We start from the raw sequence: 17,025 nt of genomic DNA on the forward strand, positions 1-17,025 counted from the left end.
AAAGAAGAGTATTAGTCACATTTATTTGACTGTCATTCTTATTTCCCTCAAAGTCATCACTGAGCTCCTAAATAGTGAATAGCTTTTATTCGTTATAATACATTTTATAATACTTTACTCATTCTAAGATTTGGAAAATGTATATTTGATTTTCATTTCTTATGCCAAAAGTCAGGTGGCAATTTAGCAAATTATAATTGTTTAATATTTTCATTGAATTATGTGTTCCAGAATTACTGTTTTTAAAATTAGAAAAACATGAACCTGAACCTTATTACAGTATAATTTCTAAAGTTTTTTGAACCATACATCTGGTATGATCAGTACTCTTACCTCTTAGAACCAATATTATTAAAAAACAAAAAACTAAGACAAAAATCCCTTTTCCTGCTTTGCAGCTAGCAAAGGTCTCAGACCTGAACCTTTGATTCTTTTACCTCCATTCCCTCTTTATTGCCCTTTTTCTGTCCTCTTTTCCATTTTAGTTCTCTGTTTCTAACTTTTCTCCCTCATGTTGCTTTTATCCTATAATTTCAGCATCTCCCTATTTCTAGCAGGGCAGCTCCAGAAGGTGTTTTCAGAGCTGATACTCCTGAAAACTATTTCACTTCTTTTCTCTTTGATCTCATGCTTTGACTCCAAAACATTTTATGTGGCCCACTTTGTTAACCTCTTTTTCTTTCCCCAAAGTTTGGAGGATGTTGGATGATCAGAGCATTCCATTCTTTATACCCATTGGCTTTTTATTTTTCCTTTTGAAAATCAAACTGGCTTCAAAATAATATGAACATCTTTTTAAAGTGTCTATTTGACTCCATTAAAATTTATTATATAGTTTAGTCTTGTGAATGGTTTCCCAGAGGACATATAAACCATACTGGTAGCTCTTCCCTTTACTGTTGGAAGAGAAAACATTTTACACATTCTTCTGATGCAGGAATAACATATCCTTCTGTAGAACCACAATGCTCTACTTCTGGAAGATCTCACCCCCTCTGCCCCAAGTTTCTTGAAACTTTCCAAATTTATACTTTGAATTTATTTAATTTTAAGAGGAAAATAATGTATACATTCTAGAAGTTTTATAAACTAAATAAATTATAGATTTAGAGATATGGATATAGATATTTATTCCTTGTATGAATAGGCCATTACAATATTGAAACTACTTCAGACACTTGAATTGTTTCTTAGAGCATGAATGTCTGCATTCTTTTTATCAGAGAAGAATGGCTCACAACAGTCTTACTGCCTGAATAGAGCTATATAATCTGTCCATCCGTAGTGTCATTGCCAGAAGTCAAATAGTAAGTTTTTTGTTTTAAAAGATCTTTCAGGTTGCTGGTTTTACATGATGGGAATGTGGTTGGAAATGCTTCCTATTCCAGTTACCAGCCTCGGGCTGCCCATGCAATTTGGAATCAGAAATGGCAACTGAAACCAGTTAGGCAGAATTATGGGATAGCAAAGTCCAATATAGGTTTATTATGACCGGAAAGGAGAAGGAGAAGGCATTATATGATTTTTTAAATAGGGAACTTAATTAGGAATGAACCACAGCACCGTGATAGCTATGGGAGGATTTTTATGTAGTTTGAACTACTGTGTGTGTGAGCCATCTCTGCCCTCCCCAGGGAATACATGTGGTTTACTGGATAGAATTTAAAACATTTCCTAAGTGGCTCAAAACCAAGTAAAAATAACCCAGAAACAGGCTTTGTAATATGTAAAATAATTCTGTGCAGGAACAATTGAATATTTGAGAGTATTCTACTTGAGAACTTATCTTTAGGTGATGATGGAATAGATTGAAAGACCATGTTGCCTCTTTTGTCATACCGTGTCCCATGATGCAACTTGAGGCACAATAATCTAGTAGTAATTAGAATTTCTACTTCAGAAGGAAGAGATAGCACTTTTGTACTTATTCATGAATGTCTTGTTTTTTGTAGTTAAAGATAAGGGATTTCAGTGTATTAGCATAAAGGCTAAATAGCATTTGAGAGAATACTGACAGTTTTATATTTTAACCACTGTTTTAAAAATGGGCCCCTTTGGTATATACTGACTTCCTCTATAAAGCATCTTAAATGACTGTGATTTTGTTTTAAAGGTAAAGTTGGTTAATGTTTTTATTTTTTTCCCACTAATGAATAATACTCACATGTTGGAACTAGCAGCATTAAAATTTCATTAATTATGATTTGGGAATGAAATAGATGAGTACTATAAAGCTTAATGGGAAGAAAATGCAATTTCAAAGTCAATTTAAACGTGTGGACTTCATATCAGAGCAGTTTGAAACTACCTGCTCAGTAATTTGATGTATTAATTCTTACAGCAATGTAGGCTGATTAAAACAGAGATTATAGCTAGAGGAGAATGGCATTGATTGCTGTAAAAGAAAGGAGGGCTCAACTTCTCTGTTTTCTTCAGTTGCCTCCAGCAGCAACTATTCCCCAGTGAATTACGTGACGTTAATGAGCTGCAGGTGAAATAGATTAAAAACTAAAATGACAGTGAGTTCTACCAAAGTTCACAGCTACCCTTCAAGTGTGGTTTTAGTTAGAATGCCTGTGGTGTGTTTAAGATACGGGACAATGGTAATGAAGGTGACATTAGCCAGTAATAGAGTAAGCATCACAAGTAAACATCTGCCATAGTCATTGTCTTGGTCACACTGGCAGTTACTGTTGTAGCCATTAATTTGGGGACCACATGCACTATCACCAAAGAGTGGAAATAATTGCTCTTGTTCTTTGAAATTTGCGGGTTTTTTTAATGTGACCTCTTACCAGTCAGTATTATTTAAAGGTTCTTTATAATGAGTCACTTACGTGGAAGAAATTGGAGTGTCTAGAATCAGACTGATGAGGACGAGAGAGCTTCGTAAATAATCAACAGTCAGGGAGAGGAGAGCTCTATCTATATTTTTATGCTTCCAACTTGCACATGTTTATCAACTAGTTGTTAACAAATCCCATCTTTTTTCTTTATCATCTTCTCACTTTTTTTGTTTTATAAAATCAAACTTTCATTAATTTCAAAATGCAACTATAGCTGAACCTTGGCATTTAAACATAAGGTAAGCCTATCCCTGAAGAATAAAGAAATTCAGAAGTTGTCATTATCTTATGGAATCTTTTCATATTCTTACCCTTGTGAAGTAGGTTTTTTTTTAATGTTGTAAAAATTATACCAGGCTTAAATATACTGACTCTCCTCTCACTGTTAAAATGGAAAAGTAAAGGAAACAGAAGCAAAGGCTGTGGAGGCTAAACTTAACATAACTTAAAAATGAGGATTTCTGTTGGTTATCCCCGTGGAAAAACTTCCTTATTTTTAGCCTAGGTGCTAAAAATAGGGTTGTGCTATTTTCAACATCATATTTTGGCAGTGCTTCTGAAGAACATCAAAATTAGCTGCCAAATATAGTGGACACTATACTTAACATTATAGGAAAATGGAAACAAATGCATGTGTTTGGGAAGGGGCTTTATTTGGATTCCTTTTTGAGGAGGAAAGCTCAGTCTGAAAGCCAGTGCTAATGCTAAAACATAATTTCTCTGAAGGACTTGATGTCTTGATTATTTGAGAATCTAGCAATTGGAAGACCCCACTTCATGGCTACTATGTTGTTTAAAAAGAAACGTAAGCACATACCGAATGGTGAAGCCTACTTCACAGTTGACTGGTACTTGTTTCTGCCCTGGAATAGGTAACATTTCATGTGCAAGAAGTGTCTGAGTTTGTGGTTTCCAGAGAACCTTTTTCCCAGTGGATCTCAGTGGAGGGATAGTGCTGCTTTCTCCTGAGCCAAAGTCAGTTTCAAACAGAGTAAGGGCTGGAGAGTGGAAAATATGAAGAGCTGAGTTTCATACTCTAGCTTGTTTCTCGTCTTTTCTTCTGGCTGGCCTCTCTTCCCTGTCCTCTTTTAAAGGCCTCTTCTCCACTTGGGCCTGTTTTGAAATGGTCGTTATATCCATAATTTATCTTTGTAATTTTCTTTCATGTCTTTCCCTTTAAATCTCATGGCTGCTAGTGATGCAGTTCCCAGGTCTACATATGATTGAAATTAATAGAGGCTCTACTGTGTCAAAGTGCTTATGAATAAAAAGTCTTTCCAATTTGTTGTGGTCTTCCTATATCCTGCCTTTTTATAAAGGGAGATTTTTCTCCTGCCTTCTAAAGTGATCCAGCCACCAAGTAATCAAATCAGTATGGGAAAACCCAAATTACAAAAATGGCAAACTCCTTTACAGAGAGCATTTATTGTTCAGGGTGTTAGGATTTCAGCTATGTTTTCCCAGAGACGCCTATGTTAATAACCAAGTAAATGGTACCTGATGGGTAATTGACAGTGAGGAAGGAGGAAACTCATTTTGAAAGAAATATATGCTAGTGTGGGGACTGAGCCTTTGGAGCCTTTTCTGCTCTCACTGTGTCTCCTGCTTGGTCTGTAAGTCTAGCCATACTTGGTAGCTTCATTTAAAACCATCCACTACATGGAAGATTGATGAAGTGTTCTTAGGTATTCAGGTATACAGCTATCAAACACAAGTGCTTCTAAAGGCATTACCCTGAAGAACAGCAGCAGTGATGGATTGAATAGAGGGAGGTGTTGCAACATGAGGTGAGGCATAATGTAGTGAGGGAAAGAGGAGTGTCAGCCAAGAGCCAAGATAGAGATGGGAGGGTGAAGAGGAATTTGTGTGATCTTCATTCACCAGGCATCTAGTCTAAGTGACCTGCTTCTTTTAGTATCAGAATAAGAAATAGCCAGAGATCAAGCCAGATGAATCTGAGATTATCCGTGTCTCATCAGGGGATACTGATCTGTTGGTCATATGCCATAAGAGCCTTCTCTTTAAACCTAGGATGACTTTAAAAAATGGAATGACAAAGAAGTACCTTCTAGCATTATTGTTAACTTTAGTATTGTATTTCTGGACCAGTGCAAAGATAAGAGTCCTATAATCCAATGGGTGGAACTAAAGAGAGAAATGAGAAAGAAGAGATGTAATGAAATTTGTAAGTTAGGCACATCTAATGAAGATCCAAGCATGCTACTATGTATAAAAACAGAGAGAGGGAGGGAGGGAGGGAGGGGTAGGGAGAGAGAGAAGAAACCATTTTTTCTTTTTTCTTTTTCTAAAATTTTCTTTTTTCTTTTTTAAAATTTACATCCAAATTAGCATATAGTGAAACAATGATTTCAGGAGTAGATTCCTTAATGCCCCTTACCCATTTAGCCCACCCCCCTCCTATAACCCCTCCAGCAACCCTCAGTTTGTTCTCCATATTTATGAGTCTCTTCTGTTTTGTCCCCCTCCCTGTTTTTATATTATTTTTATTTCCGCTCCCTTACGTTCATCTGTTTTGTCTCTTAAAGTCCTCATATGAGTGAAGTCATATGATATGTGTCTTTCTCTGACTAATTTCACTTAGCATAACACCCTCCAGTTCCATCCACGTAGTTGCAAATGGCAAGATTTCATTCTTTTTGATTGTAATACTCCACTGTATGTATATACCACATTTTCTTTATCCATTCATCCATCGATGGACATTTGGGCTCTTTCCATACTTTGGCTATTGTTGATAGTGCTGCTATAAACATGGGGGTGCATGTGTCCCTTCGAAACAGCACACCTGTATCCCGTGGATAAACCATTTTTAATGCAGGTAGAACAGAAGTGTGCTAAGGTACAAAGTGGTACCTTGTACTATCTCTTCTTTCTTTTTCCATCCGAGATTCTGCAGAGTCTTGCCCCTGATCACCCAGAGCAGTCTGAGGTTCATTGCATATTGGCTAGATGTAGTCTCACTGGCTGTGTATAGAGAGTGGTGGAGTGTGAATAGGAATGTCTGGTTAAATAGACAAGAAGAACATAATAAGGATGCAGTGCTACCCCTAGGAGTTCCAGTTTTCTGACCGTATTTATCATTCCATTTTTAATTGTAATCCTCCCCAAACCCCCACTATTGTAAACACACCACATAAAATCATCATCATCATCATCATCATCATCATCATCATCATCATCATCGTCATCACCATCTGTAGCATCTACTATGTGCTGGGTAGTATTCTGAAACCATTATGATTTTTAATCATTAATTTTCATATTATCCATTTGAGGTAGGTGTATTAGGATAATTCTCATTATACACAAGAAGATTCTGATATATAGAGGTTATCTAACCTGCCCAAGGTTATACAGCTAGACAGCCATGTGTATATGCATGTGATATATATGCAGACACACACACATTTTGATGCCATACATCTAAGGAAATATGAGTTTTGAAATTTAGAAGGTTTGGAAAATTCTTTATGAAACCAATACTACACTGCATGTTAACTAAGTTGAATTTAAATGAATAAATGTAAAAAGTTTCCCAACACTTCATTTTGGAGAAGCCTCCTTCCTGCAATTCATAATGCTAATGTCATTGGTTATATACTTAGAAGGATATCTGTGTATGTTGAGGATCAGGAATATTTTCCCCCCACTCCTGATATGTTTCCTTCCTCATACGTTTGTTTGTTTGTTTGTTTTTTAGCTTTATTTATTTATTTTTATTCCAAGTTTTTATTTAAATTCCCATTGATTAACATACAGTATAATATTAGTTTCAGGTATAGATTTTAGTGATTCATCATGTACTTATTACACCCAGTGCTCATCCTTGATCCCCATCACCTATTTTACCCATCCTCCCACCCACCTCCCTTTCAGCAACCCTCAGGTCGTTCTCCATAGGTAAGAGTCTGTTTTATGATTTGCCTCTCTCTGTTGTTTCCCACTATGTTCGTGTTTTGTTTCTTAAATTCCATCTACTGATGAATGGATAAAGAAGTTGTAAGATACATATATCTATTGTGAGATATAGTTGGCCATTTGCAACTACATGGAAGGAGCTAGAGAGTATTATGCTAACCAAAATAAGTCATAGAAAAACAAATACTGTATGATTTCACTCATGTGGAATTTTTAAAATTTTAAGCAACAAGCTTGAATATGTCTTTTGGAAAAAAATTAAAATAATTCACAAGTATGTACAATCCACAGAATATAAGCTTTATGAGAGCAGAGACCTTGTCTTATTTATTATGCAAAATCGGCATGTAATAAATCTTATTTATACAAAATTAGCATTAAATCTAAATGTCAGACATATAATACTGTGAAAATTTTGTACCCTACACCATTCCACTTCTTTGTTAATTTTAGAAGTTCACATTAATAGATTTACTTATGTTGTATTTCCCGGATGATGAGTGATGTTGAGCATTTTTTCATGTGTCTGTTGGCCATCTGTATGTCTTCTTTGGAGAAGTGTCTATTCATGTATTTTGTCCATTTCTTCACGAGATAATTTTTTTGGGGGGTGTTGAGTTTGATAAGTTCTTTATAGATTTTTGATACTAACCCTTTATCTGATATGTCATTTGCAAATATCTTCTCCCATTCTGTCAGTTGCCTTTTAGTTTTGCTGATTGTTTCCTTTGCTGTGTAGAAGCTTTTTAGTTTGATGAGGTCCCAATAGTTCATTTTTGCTTTTGTTTCCCTTGACTCCGGAGACACGTTGAATAAGAAGTTACTGTGGCCAAGGTCAAAGAGATTGTTGCCTTCTTTCTCCTCAAGGATTTTGATTTTTCCTGTCTTGGGTTTAGGTCTTTCATCCATTTTGAGTATTTTTGTATATGGTGTAAGAAAGTGGTCCAGGTTCATTCTTCTGCATGTCGTCGTCCAGTTTTCCCAGCACCGGTTGCTGAAGAGATTGCCTTTATTCCATTGAATATTCTTTTCTGCTTTGTCAAAGATGAGTTGACCATACGTTTGTGGGTCCATTTCTGGATTCTCTATTCTGTTCCATTGATCTGAGTGTCTGTTTTTGTGCCAGTACATACTGTCTGGATGATTGCAGCTTTGTAATACAGCTTGAAGTCTAGGATTGTGATGCCTCTAGCTTTGGTTTTCTTTTCCAAGATTGCTTTGGCTGTTCGGGGTCTTTTTTGGTTCCATATAAATTTTAGGATTGTTTCTTTTAGCTCTGTGAAGAATACTGGTGTTATTTTGATAGGGATTGCATTGAATATGTAGATTGCATTGCTTTGGCTGTTCGGGGTCTTTTCTGGTTCCATATAAATTTTAGGATTGTTCCTTTTAGCTCTGTGAAGAATGCTGGTGTTATTTTGATAGGGATTGCATTGAATATGTAGATTGCTTTGGGCAAAGGTTTAAATGTCCCTGACCCTGTTCAGTAATACTCTGGCCATTTTCCATTGCTTTGAAATTTATGTTGTATCTCACTATCTTTCATTTTTAAATAATTTAAACATTTTGGGGCTTTTAAATTTTTTTTTTAATTTCTAGAAAAATAGATTTTCTTTGTTCCTCCTTTTCTTATTCTCTCCCTTTAACTGATTTTCTCCATTTTGATTTTATCCCTGCTGTCATGGAACTTAAGACCCCATTGACTAGAAGAAACATTCCTTGATGTACTAGTAAGAAAGATAAAAATGCTCAATTAAACTGTGATTTAGTGCTTTCTTATCAGAGTTTTTCATGCCCACTAAAAGAGCCCTACAGATATTAATTTTGGCACTTTTCATAAAATCTTACCTGAAATTTTTTAATAAATGGTTTACAAGAAATGTAAGGACCATCTGAGGATAACAGTTACATCTCATGCTTCCATATTTTACCCTCAGATGGTCCTTACATTTCTTGTTGATGACCCATGCCATCAGAGTTACAAATAATTCCTCAAATAAAGCAAACTAAAAAGTTTGCTCTAACACAGGCAATGACAACTGTAGTCCAAATACTGCCTGGAAAATAGGAGATTCATGCTATTGTTCCAATGTCAGAGATAAAAAAGAATTGTAGGTCATAGGGTTGATGAAATACAGTACATTTTGATGTTAATTTTATTTAGTTGTGGGAAGAGAATATGACTTCTGCTTTCTAACTTTTAAGTCTTTATCTGTGTCTAATACATTAAGTTTTTGAGTGTGCCATTCTTATTTAAAAAACGTGTAGCATGAGTTTACTGGGCACAAAAGTAAACATGCTATTTAATTGTGTTATTCATATTCCTTATAACCTTCCTTTTTTTTTTCCTGGTAAATTCTGTTTGTTGATCCTTGAATTAAGTAAGCTAAGCCCCTGAAGATTTTGTGAAATTATCAGTTTCTTCTTTTATTTTTACCAACTTTTGGTATATATTGGTATGCCATGTTGTTAAGTACATAATGTTTAATACATTTTCCTTGAATTCTATTATGTCTGATATTTACATTGATATGATTATTCTTTTTTATTAATATTATCCGTATAAATAACAATATAAATATGTAAGTATGAAGTATAAAATAAAATATAACATTTTTTATTTTCAAAGTTTTTGTTGCTTATGGTTTCTAGATTATATCTTGGAAATAACATGAATTGGATTTTCTTGTTTTGTAAACTGAGATTTTACATTTAAAAAAATGTTTAATGTTTATTTATTTTTGAAGGAGAGAGAGACAGAGTATGAGCGAGGGAGGAGCAGAGAGAGAGAGGGAGACAGAATCCAAAGCAGGCTCCAGGCTCCAAGCTGTCAGCACAGAGCCTGATGCGGGGCTCAAACTCATGAGCTGTGAAATCATGACCTGAGCAGAAGTCAGATGCCCGACTGACTGAGCCACCCAGGCACCTGAGATTTTATATTTTTTATTAGGAATTTTTAACATGTCATGGATATATAATTATTGATATACTTTCTATTTATCATTTTATTTGTTGTGTGTGAAGCAGTGAACAAATTAGATACAGTTCTTCCTCTGTGGATTCTGTTATATAATGGGCAATATTTTAAATGATACCTTATTTTTGTATATCATTTTATAGGTGAAAAGTACTTTCTCATGTACTATTTTTTTTTTAATGTTTATTTATTTCTGAGACAGGGAGAGACAGAGCATGAGTAGGGGAGGGGCAGAGAGAGAGAGGGAGACACAGAATCCGAAGCAGGCTCCAGGCTCTGAGCTGTCAGCACAGAGTCCGACGCAGGGCTCAAACTCACAAACCGTGAGATCATGACCTGAGCTGAAGTCAGTCGCTCAACCAGCTGAGCCACCCAGGTGCCCCTATCTCATGTACTATTTTATTTGTTCTTCAGAAGTCTTCTTTAAGGGAGGTGTTAGCCATATTCGAAAGGAGAGAGGAATTAACAATATGGAGTTACAGAATGGCAATTTGGGAACCAGAATTCATTCCTCAGTTTGGTAAATGCATGATATCAAACTTCTATATAGTCACTCAGGAAAAACTCCATGGAACTCATAATTATCTTTTAGAGTATTTTTTAAGTAAGCTATACTATATGTAAAACTATTTACACCTGTATTAAGCTCTTCTCTGTGTTTGACATTTTGTTGGGCCAAAGAGGCAATAATTTCCAAATTAAACATAGTTTCTGTCCTCATGGAGTTTGACTTTGATTTGGAAGCTAAACACCTTTGGTGTGGTCTAAGATAAAGGCAATATTGTCTTAGAACATATCTAAGAGCATTTCTTCTGTCCTGTTGCCCTTCAGTTGGCTTCTTTCATTCTCTATTCAAGTGTAACTTCTTTGAGAGACTTTTCCAAAGTCTCTACACCACAATAAATTCCCCTTACATGCCCTCAAACATTACCCAGTACTGTTCTTAAAATAATATATAACATACTTTATTATAATTATTGGCATGTCTGGGTTTTTTTGTTTTGTTTTGTGTTTTGTTTGTTTTGTTTGTTTGTTTGTTTGTTTTTTTTGCTTTTGCTTTTGTTTTTGTTTTTTCTTTTTGCAACTGTTTAATTTAATTCTGTGTCTTTAGTGACTAGTGTAGTGCCTGGAACACAAGAAAGGCTCAAGAAGTGCACAGTGAATAATCAATGCATGCTAAATTTTGTTCTGTATCCTCAGCAGTACCAACCTGGCATGCAATAAAGGAGTCTGACCTGTTACCATGACTGTAGCAAGATTCTTGAATATAACATAAACTCTAAATTCTTCAATAATTGAAGCTTGATAATGGGGCATAAATACTCATGTTCAGTGGCTTTTCCAGAATGATAAAATGTTTCAATGTTATAAATCTTATAGTACCCTCTAATAAGAGAAGAAAAATTGGAATAGCAACTCTACATGTTTTTTCAAATTTCTATATAATTCATTATATAAACATAAGAAGCATTAAGATGAAAATAAATACAGTTGTAGGCAAATTGAGCTGGGGATATTTTTAAAAGAGTAACAGCAAAAAATGTTACTTAGAAATATTCCTTTTAAGTTACATGCTGTGATAAGCATGGCTGTTTTATGTAAAGGTTGAATCACTAAACTCTACACCTGAGACTAATACTACCCTCTATGTTAACTAAGTGGAATTTAAATAAAAACTTTAAAAAAAGTTATACCTGATATATTTGTCTTAATTTATAATTTTGAAAGTGTTTCTATTCATTTAAAAATATATTTTGGCAGATACATTCAGGAGTTCTGGAAACCTGAAAATTATTTTTTAATGAATATAGTTATGAGAATTTTAAGTAAATAGTGATTAATTTTGCTAGAATGATATATTTGTAGTATTCTCATCTCATACAAAATAAATAATCATAACCTGCATTTGCACTTGAAAAATACAAGATAATTGGCAATGTAATTGGTTTAGTGTGTGTTATGTGTATGTGTTTTGGTTTAGTTTTTTTCAGGTATGGTACCCATATTTACAGTTAAGTTTTGTCTTGTTTTGTTTTGCTAAAAAATATATTTTCAATGAGGAGGAAATTAGGCACTTAAATTATGGACATGGATACCTTCTAATACACAGATTATGTGTAATACAAAACAGAGCCTAAAGATAAAGGTAAATGATTCAATTGTGGTTAAAAACGAGAGGGCGGAGAAGCATTCGGCTACATACAAAGAAAAAATCCACCCACTTGTCTTATATTTGCTTTGTTCAGAAGGCAATAGTGACTTTGAAGTAGAAAAATATTGATTCATCATGTTATAGCCAGAGGGATGTTAATACATTTTCCCCTTTTTCTTCCAGCACACTGATTTATGTCAGTACATGGACAAGCACCCTGGGGGGCTGCATCCAGATAATGTGAAGGTAGGAAAAGATCTTTTTAAGCCAGCGGTTAGCATTCTTCATGTGTATTTTTTTTTCATCAAAGTCTAATCTCTCTACCATAACTTAAAAAAATTGTTGTGTAAAGAGAAGTGATATTGAAGTAAACCATGGTTAGTGCTCTCTTGAGTGATTGGAAACTATGTTTAAACATTAAGTCTTTTCACTGGAATATTATTATTTAGATTTAATTCTATTTTTGTTTCATGCTAATAATAAGTGAGATCCACTGGAATGCTGTTTTAACACTGTTTTTAAGAGAAGAGAGTTTCAGGTAGCTCTCCCTTAGAACTTCATACTAAAGTATCAGTAAGTTTCAGTACAAAATACTATGATCCAAAACGTTATGGTGGGTTCATAGTACATATTTTATTTGTATGTACAAACAGATAACAGTTTCCTACTGCTCTCCTTCATTTCTTTTATTACAAATTGGATTGCTATGTGTCAAAAGAACTAAGTTTTTCTAACATCTGACCTAGCACCCATCTTGGAAATTGTTTCAAAATTTCATGCTTCAAATAGGAGATTCTTTCTTGACATCTGTGAGAGCGTCAGAAGATACCAAAGTTATATATGAAGGTTTAATGATGTGCTCACATTCTGTAATTCAAATGACTACCTTTCATGATCCTGAGAATCAATTGAGTGATATGGATGTATGTAAAGAAAAATTCTGCCCATTTCTTCCTAGGCATTATCTATTGACACCGCTCTTTGCAGCAGGCATGTTTCTTTTGTACTTTTCTCTTTGCTTATAAAAATATATATGCACGTGTGGTATTTTGTGTGTGTTTATTTTGCTCTATAAAAACAACATGTTATTGTATGTCTTTTTAAAATATGTATCATGGATATCCTTTAAAATCAATGTATGATTGTAGTTTAATCTTCCTGAAAACTGCATATGAGTCCATAGTATGAAAAAACCATAATTTTCAACTGTTTCTTATTCATGGATCTTGGCTTGTTTCTAGAATGTTGCTATTGTAATGAATTCTAGGGTAAATAATAGTATGAAACCTTTACATTCTTACTTCTTTTATATATCTAGTTAATGGATTTTCTTTACTAAGAGACAAGATTTCAGTTTTAATGAATTTGACTGGAACATTTGCCCACAAGTTTGTAAATTATAGGAGGACTGTTTTTCTTTACTCTCATGAGCATTGACCATAACCAATCATTTTAATTTTTGCCATTCTGATAAGTAAAATTGGAATACCTTTTATGTTAGTGTTTTCTTGGCTGCTAGTGACATCAAGTATCTTTTCACATGTTAAGATCTTGACTATTTGTAATTACATTGCCTGTTGTTATATATTACCTATTTTTCTAATGTTGATTTTCTTATTTTTAATACGTTGTAGGTGATTGTTAATATTTGTGGTATTAATGATGATTTTTATGGTGGCCAGTTATGTTGTATAACTTTTTTAATTAAAAAAATTTTTTAATGTTTATTCATTTTTGAGAGACAGTGGGAGACAGAGTGTGACTGGGGGGAGGGGCAGAGAGAGAGCGAGAATCTGAAGCAGGCTCCAGGCTCTGAACTGTCAGCACAGAGCCCAACGTAAGCTCTGATTGTGAGATCATGACCTGAGCCGAAGGTAGACGCTCATCTCTGAGCCATCCAGGCACCCCTATGTTGTATAATTTTAAAAAGCAGGAACTTGTAGCAATTCTGAAATAGCATTGTGTTTTAGACAAATAATAGAATCAATATGGTTTTAGACAAATAATAGAATCAATAATAGAATCAATATAGTCTGTTGTTTCATATAGCTCTTTTTTTGTTGTTTTTTGTTTTATTGATAGATAAATAATTTATCTTAGATATTTATGATAGATAAATAATTTAAATTCTTTGTTCATTTTTCTTCAAAATCAGTATCTGTTGACATAAACAATTATTTAGTCTTAAATTGGGGAAGAAATTTTAACAGATGGAAAGACTCGTTTCGTCAATCTTGGCCATGTTTAAGTCCAACTCCAAACATTAATATCATAACATGAACATAATTTTGGTTTTTTTTCCTAAACATTGAAACATTTTAAGTTCTCTTATTTACACATTAAATGTTCTCTTCTTAGGGTTGATTAGGTTCAAAACCAATAGTACAATACATCCTTACTCTTGTTTCCTACTTTAACCCTGGGGATCTGTAGAGAACCCAATTAGTGAGACCTTCAGCTCTAGGGGACCCAGGGGGCTCAGCTCTAGGGGGCTGAGCCTGCCAATCTCAGTGAAAATCAACAGCTACTCTGAGCAAACTTTGACTTCTTGACTTCCAAGTTCAGTGACAAGATTGAGATTAAAGAGCTGACTGAACCTTTTCAAAAAGAACCATGACATCACTGGATTTTTATTATTCTTGCTTGGTTTTCTTATCAACCCTCTGTGTGTCATTAGTTATGAGCTAAGTATTGGTGGAAATTTTTGTTGGTGAAACAAAGAAAAAAGCTTATTCCACAAAGCATCACCATGTTCACCATACTCAGGCCAGTGTCACTGGTGATTTTTGTGGCATTTGTAAGTTCTGCTTTTTCCATTACATTTTATTTTTCCTTTATCTCCTAGTGGTCTCGAGGAACTTGACTTCTAGGTTGCCGTTTTTCAGCAACTAGTATGTACTTGAAATCATGTTTCAACAACTCTTATCCAAGTTTTTCAAGCTTTTCTTTTATTCCATGGTCATTCGTTGTTCTTCAAATACCTAGCGTTTGCTACCTATTCCCAGCCCTTGTTGTGCCATGGCCGTAAACATGGTTTAATAGTTAGTGCCTTCCTAGGCTGTGGTGAGAAACTTAATGGTGAATTCATTGTGCAGTCAGAATAGAAATAATGTCACAGAAATTGGATGGAACATATACAGTGAGTCTGGATATTAGTCATATAGAGCAGGAATTATATATACTCAGAAGTTGCTTGATGTGATCACAGATTGATGCCTCACTACATTTTTGCCTTTAAAAGAGAGTGATGTGATTTACCTCTTCTTATACCATTTTGAATAACTGAAAGTCAGCAAAATGTATTGATGTATAGTATCCCTTTACACATAGCTATTGAAATCTCAGCTCCTTCAAAGCATAAGAGACTCTTAAAAACTGAGAACAAACTGAGGGTTGATGGGGGGTGGGAGGGAGGGAAGGGTGGGTGATGGGTATTGAGGAGGGCACCTTTTGGGATGAGCACTGGGTGTTGTATGGAAACCAATTTGACAATAAATTTCATACATTGAAAAATAAATAAATAAATAAATAAATAAATAAGTTAATTAATTAAAAAAAAAAAGAAATCTCGGCTCCTTGAGGATTTGCCAAAATGTACTGGAAAGTCTTACTTCTCGAAATATTTACGTGTACAGGAAATCTCAGATGTCATTTAAAGGTCTTCAAACGTGGCTCCATGGCAGAGTCACCTGCAAAGATTTAAATGTATATATATTCTCTCCTCTCTTCCAAATTCAGAATAATATTTAAAAATTCCTTTAAGTAGGAAGAGGTGGGCATTTGCTCAGACCCAGTGCTGAGAGCCCAGGTTGCCTCCCATGATCCACAGTGTCCCCTTGCTCTCCCTGTGACCCTGCATGGCTTTACCTGTGGAGGACATGTGTGCTTGCTAACAACCCTGGCCTGTCACCCTCTCACAGACTTACAGCCTGCCTCTGCTGCTCTTCACTCTGCCGGTGGGGTGATCACTGTGGACAGGGCCTGGGCCAGTAGGTGGGGATGGGGAAGAGCATGAGAGACAGGGTCTGGCCTGTGGTGCTTCAAAAAATAGGTGTCAGACCCATGCTTCAAGGTTGAAAATTGGAAGTGTCTTTTGTGAAGAATCTGATCAGTCCAAGAGAACAGACCTAAAGAATCCAGGCAACTCTACAGCAAAGACCTCCTTTGACATAAGTAACTTGGAGGAAGCAAAGTTGTGTGCATTAAATTAGAGAAAGATTGTAAAGAAGACATCAAAAAATTATCAATACTCTCAAAGATGTAGAAGAACTATAGTATATCTATAAAATAAGAATAAGTTATTTTTTTTAAAAAAGGAACTTAGCGAACAGAAGGTTGCTTTAGAAATTAACAATATGATGACAGAGTGGTGCCTGAGTGGTTCCGTCAGCTGAGCGTCTGCCTCTTGATTTTGGCTCAGGTCATGATCTCACAGTTTATGAGTTTGAGCCCTGTGTTGCACTCTGTGCTGGTAGTGCAGAACCAGCTTTGGATCCTGTCTCCCTCTGTTTCTGCCCCTCCTCCACTTGCATGCATGCATGCACTCTCTCTGCCTCTCAAAAATAAGCCTTAAACAAATATGATGAAAGACATAAAAAATAACAAAAAAAATGGGTGATAAAGGTAAAGAAGTTTTCCAGAAAATAGAGTATAAAGCACAGATCTGAAAAATGAGAAAGAAAGTATCAAAAAAAAAATTAGAGGTCCAGTCCAGGGGATCCAACCTCTGAATAATTGGAGAAAATATGCAGGAGGAATCATCAAAGTAATAGTCATTCAACTACACTTTTTCCAGCTGTGGAGGATGTGAATTTCAAGATTAAGAGAGTCCATTAAATGCCCATAATATTTAATGAAAATAGACTGACAATAAGATTCCTTATTGCAAAATTTTAGAACGCTGGTTTTGAAGAAAAATCCTACAAAAGGAAACGGCTTTACTGTGATAGAATTACAGTGGCCTTAGCCTTTTCAGCAGCAACACTGGAAGGGAGACAGCAGTGGGACAGTGGCTTGAAAGTTCGTATTTAAAATTATTCCCTCAGGGAGCCTGGCTGGCTCAGTCAGTAGAGCATGTGACTCTTGATCTCATGATCATGATTTCAAGCCCT

General features: G+C 35.1%; 1 protein-coding gene across 5 annotated transcripts in view; it reads left to right on the plus strand.

The window, feature by feature from the left end:
* The window catches only part of CDK14 (cyclin dependent kinase 14), a 486,541-nt gene that overhangs the window by 267,324 nt on the left and 202,192 nt on the right, over nt 1-17,025 (plus strand). For all 5 annotated transcript variants that reach the window (XM_047096602.1, XM_047096603.1, XM_047096604.1 and 2 more), the window contains one exon: nt 12,098-12,160. In XM_047096602.1, coding sequence (XP_046952558.1) covers nt 12,098-12,160 — 63 coding nt within the window. The remainder of the gene's footprint in view (nt 1-12,097; nt 12,161-17,025) is intronic.

This window comes from Lynx rufus, unplaced genomic scaffold, assembly GCF_022079265.1.
Source record: "Lynx rufus isolate CCGP_SWC_20201006 ecotype Redwood Valley unplaced genomic scaffold, mLynRuf1.p SCAF_4, whole genome shotgun sequence".
Lineage (NCBI taxonomy): Eukaryota > Metazoa > Chordata > Mammalia > Carnivora > Felidae > Lynx > Lynx rufus.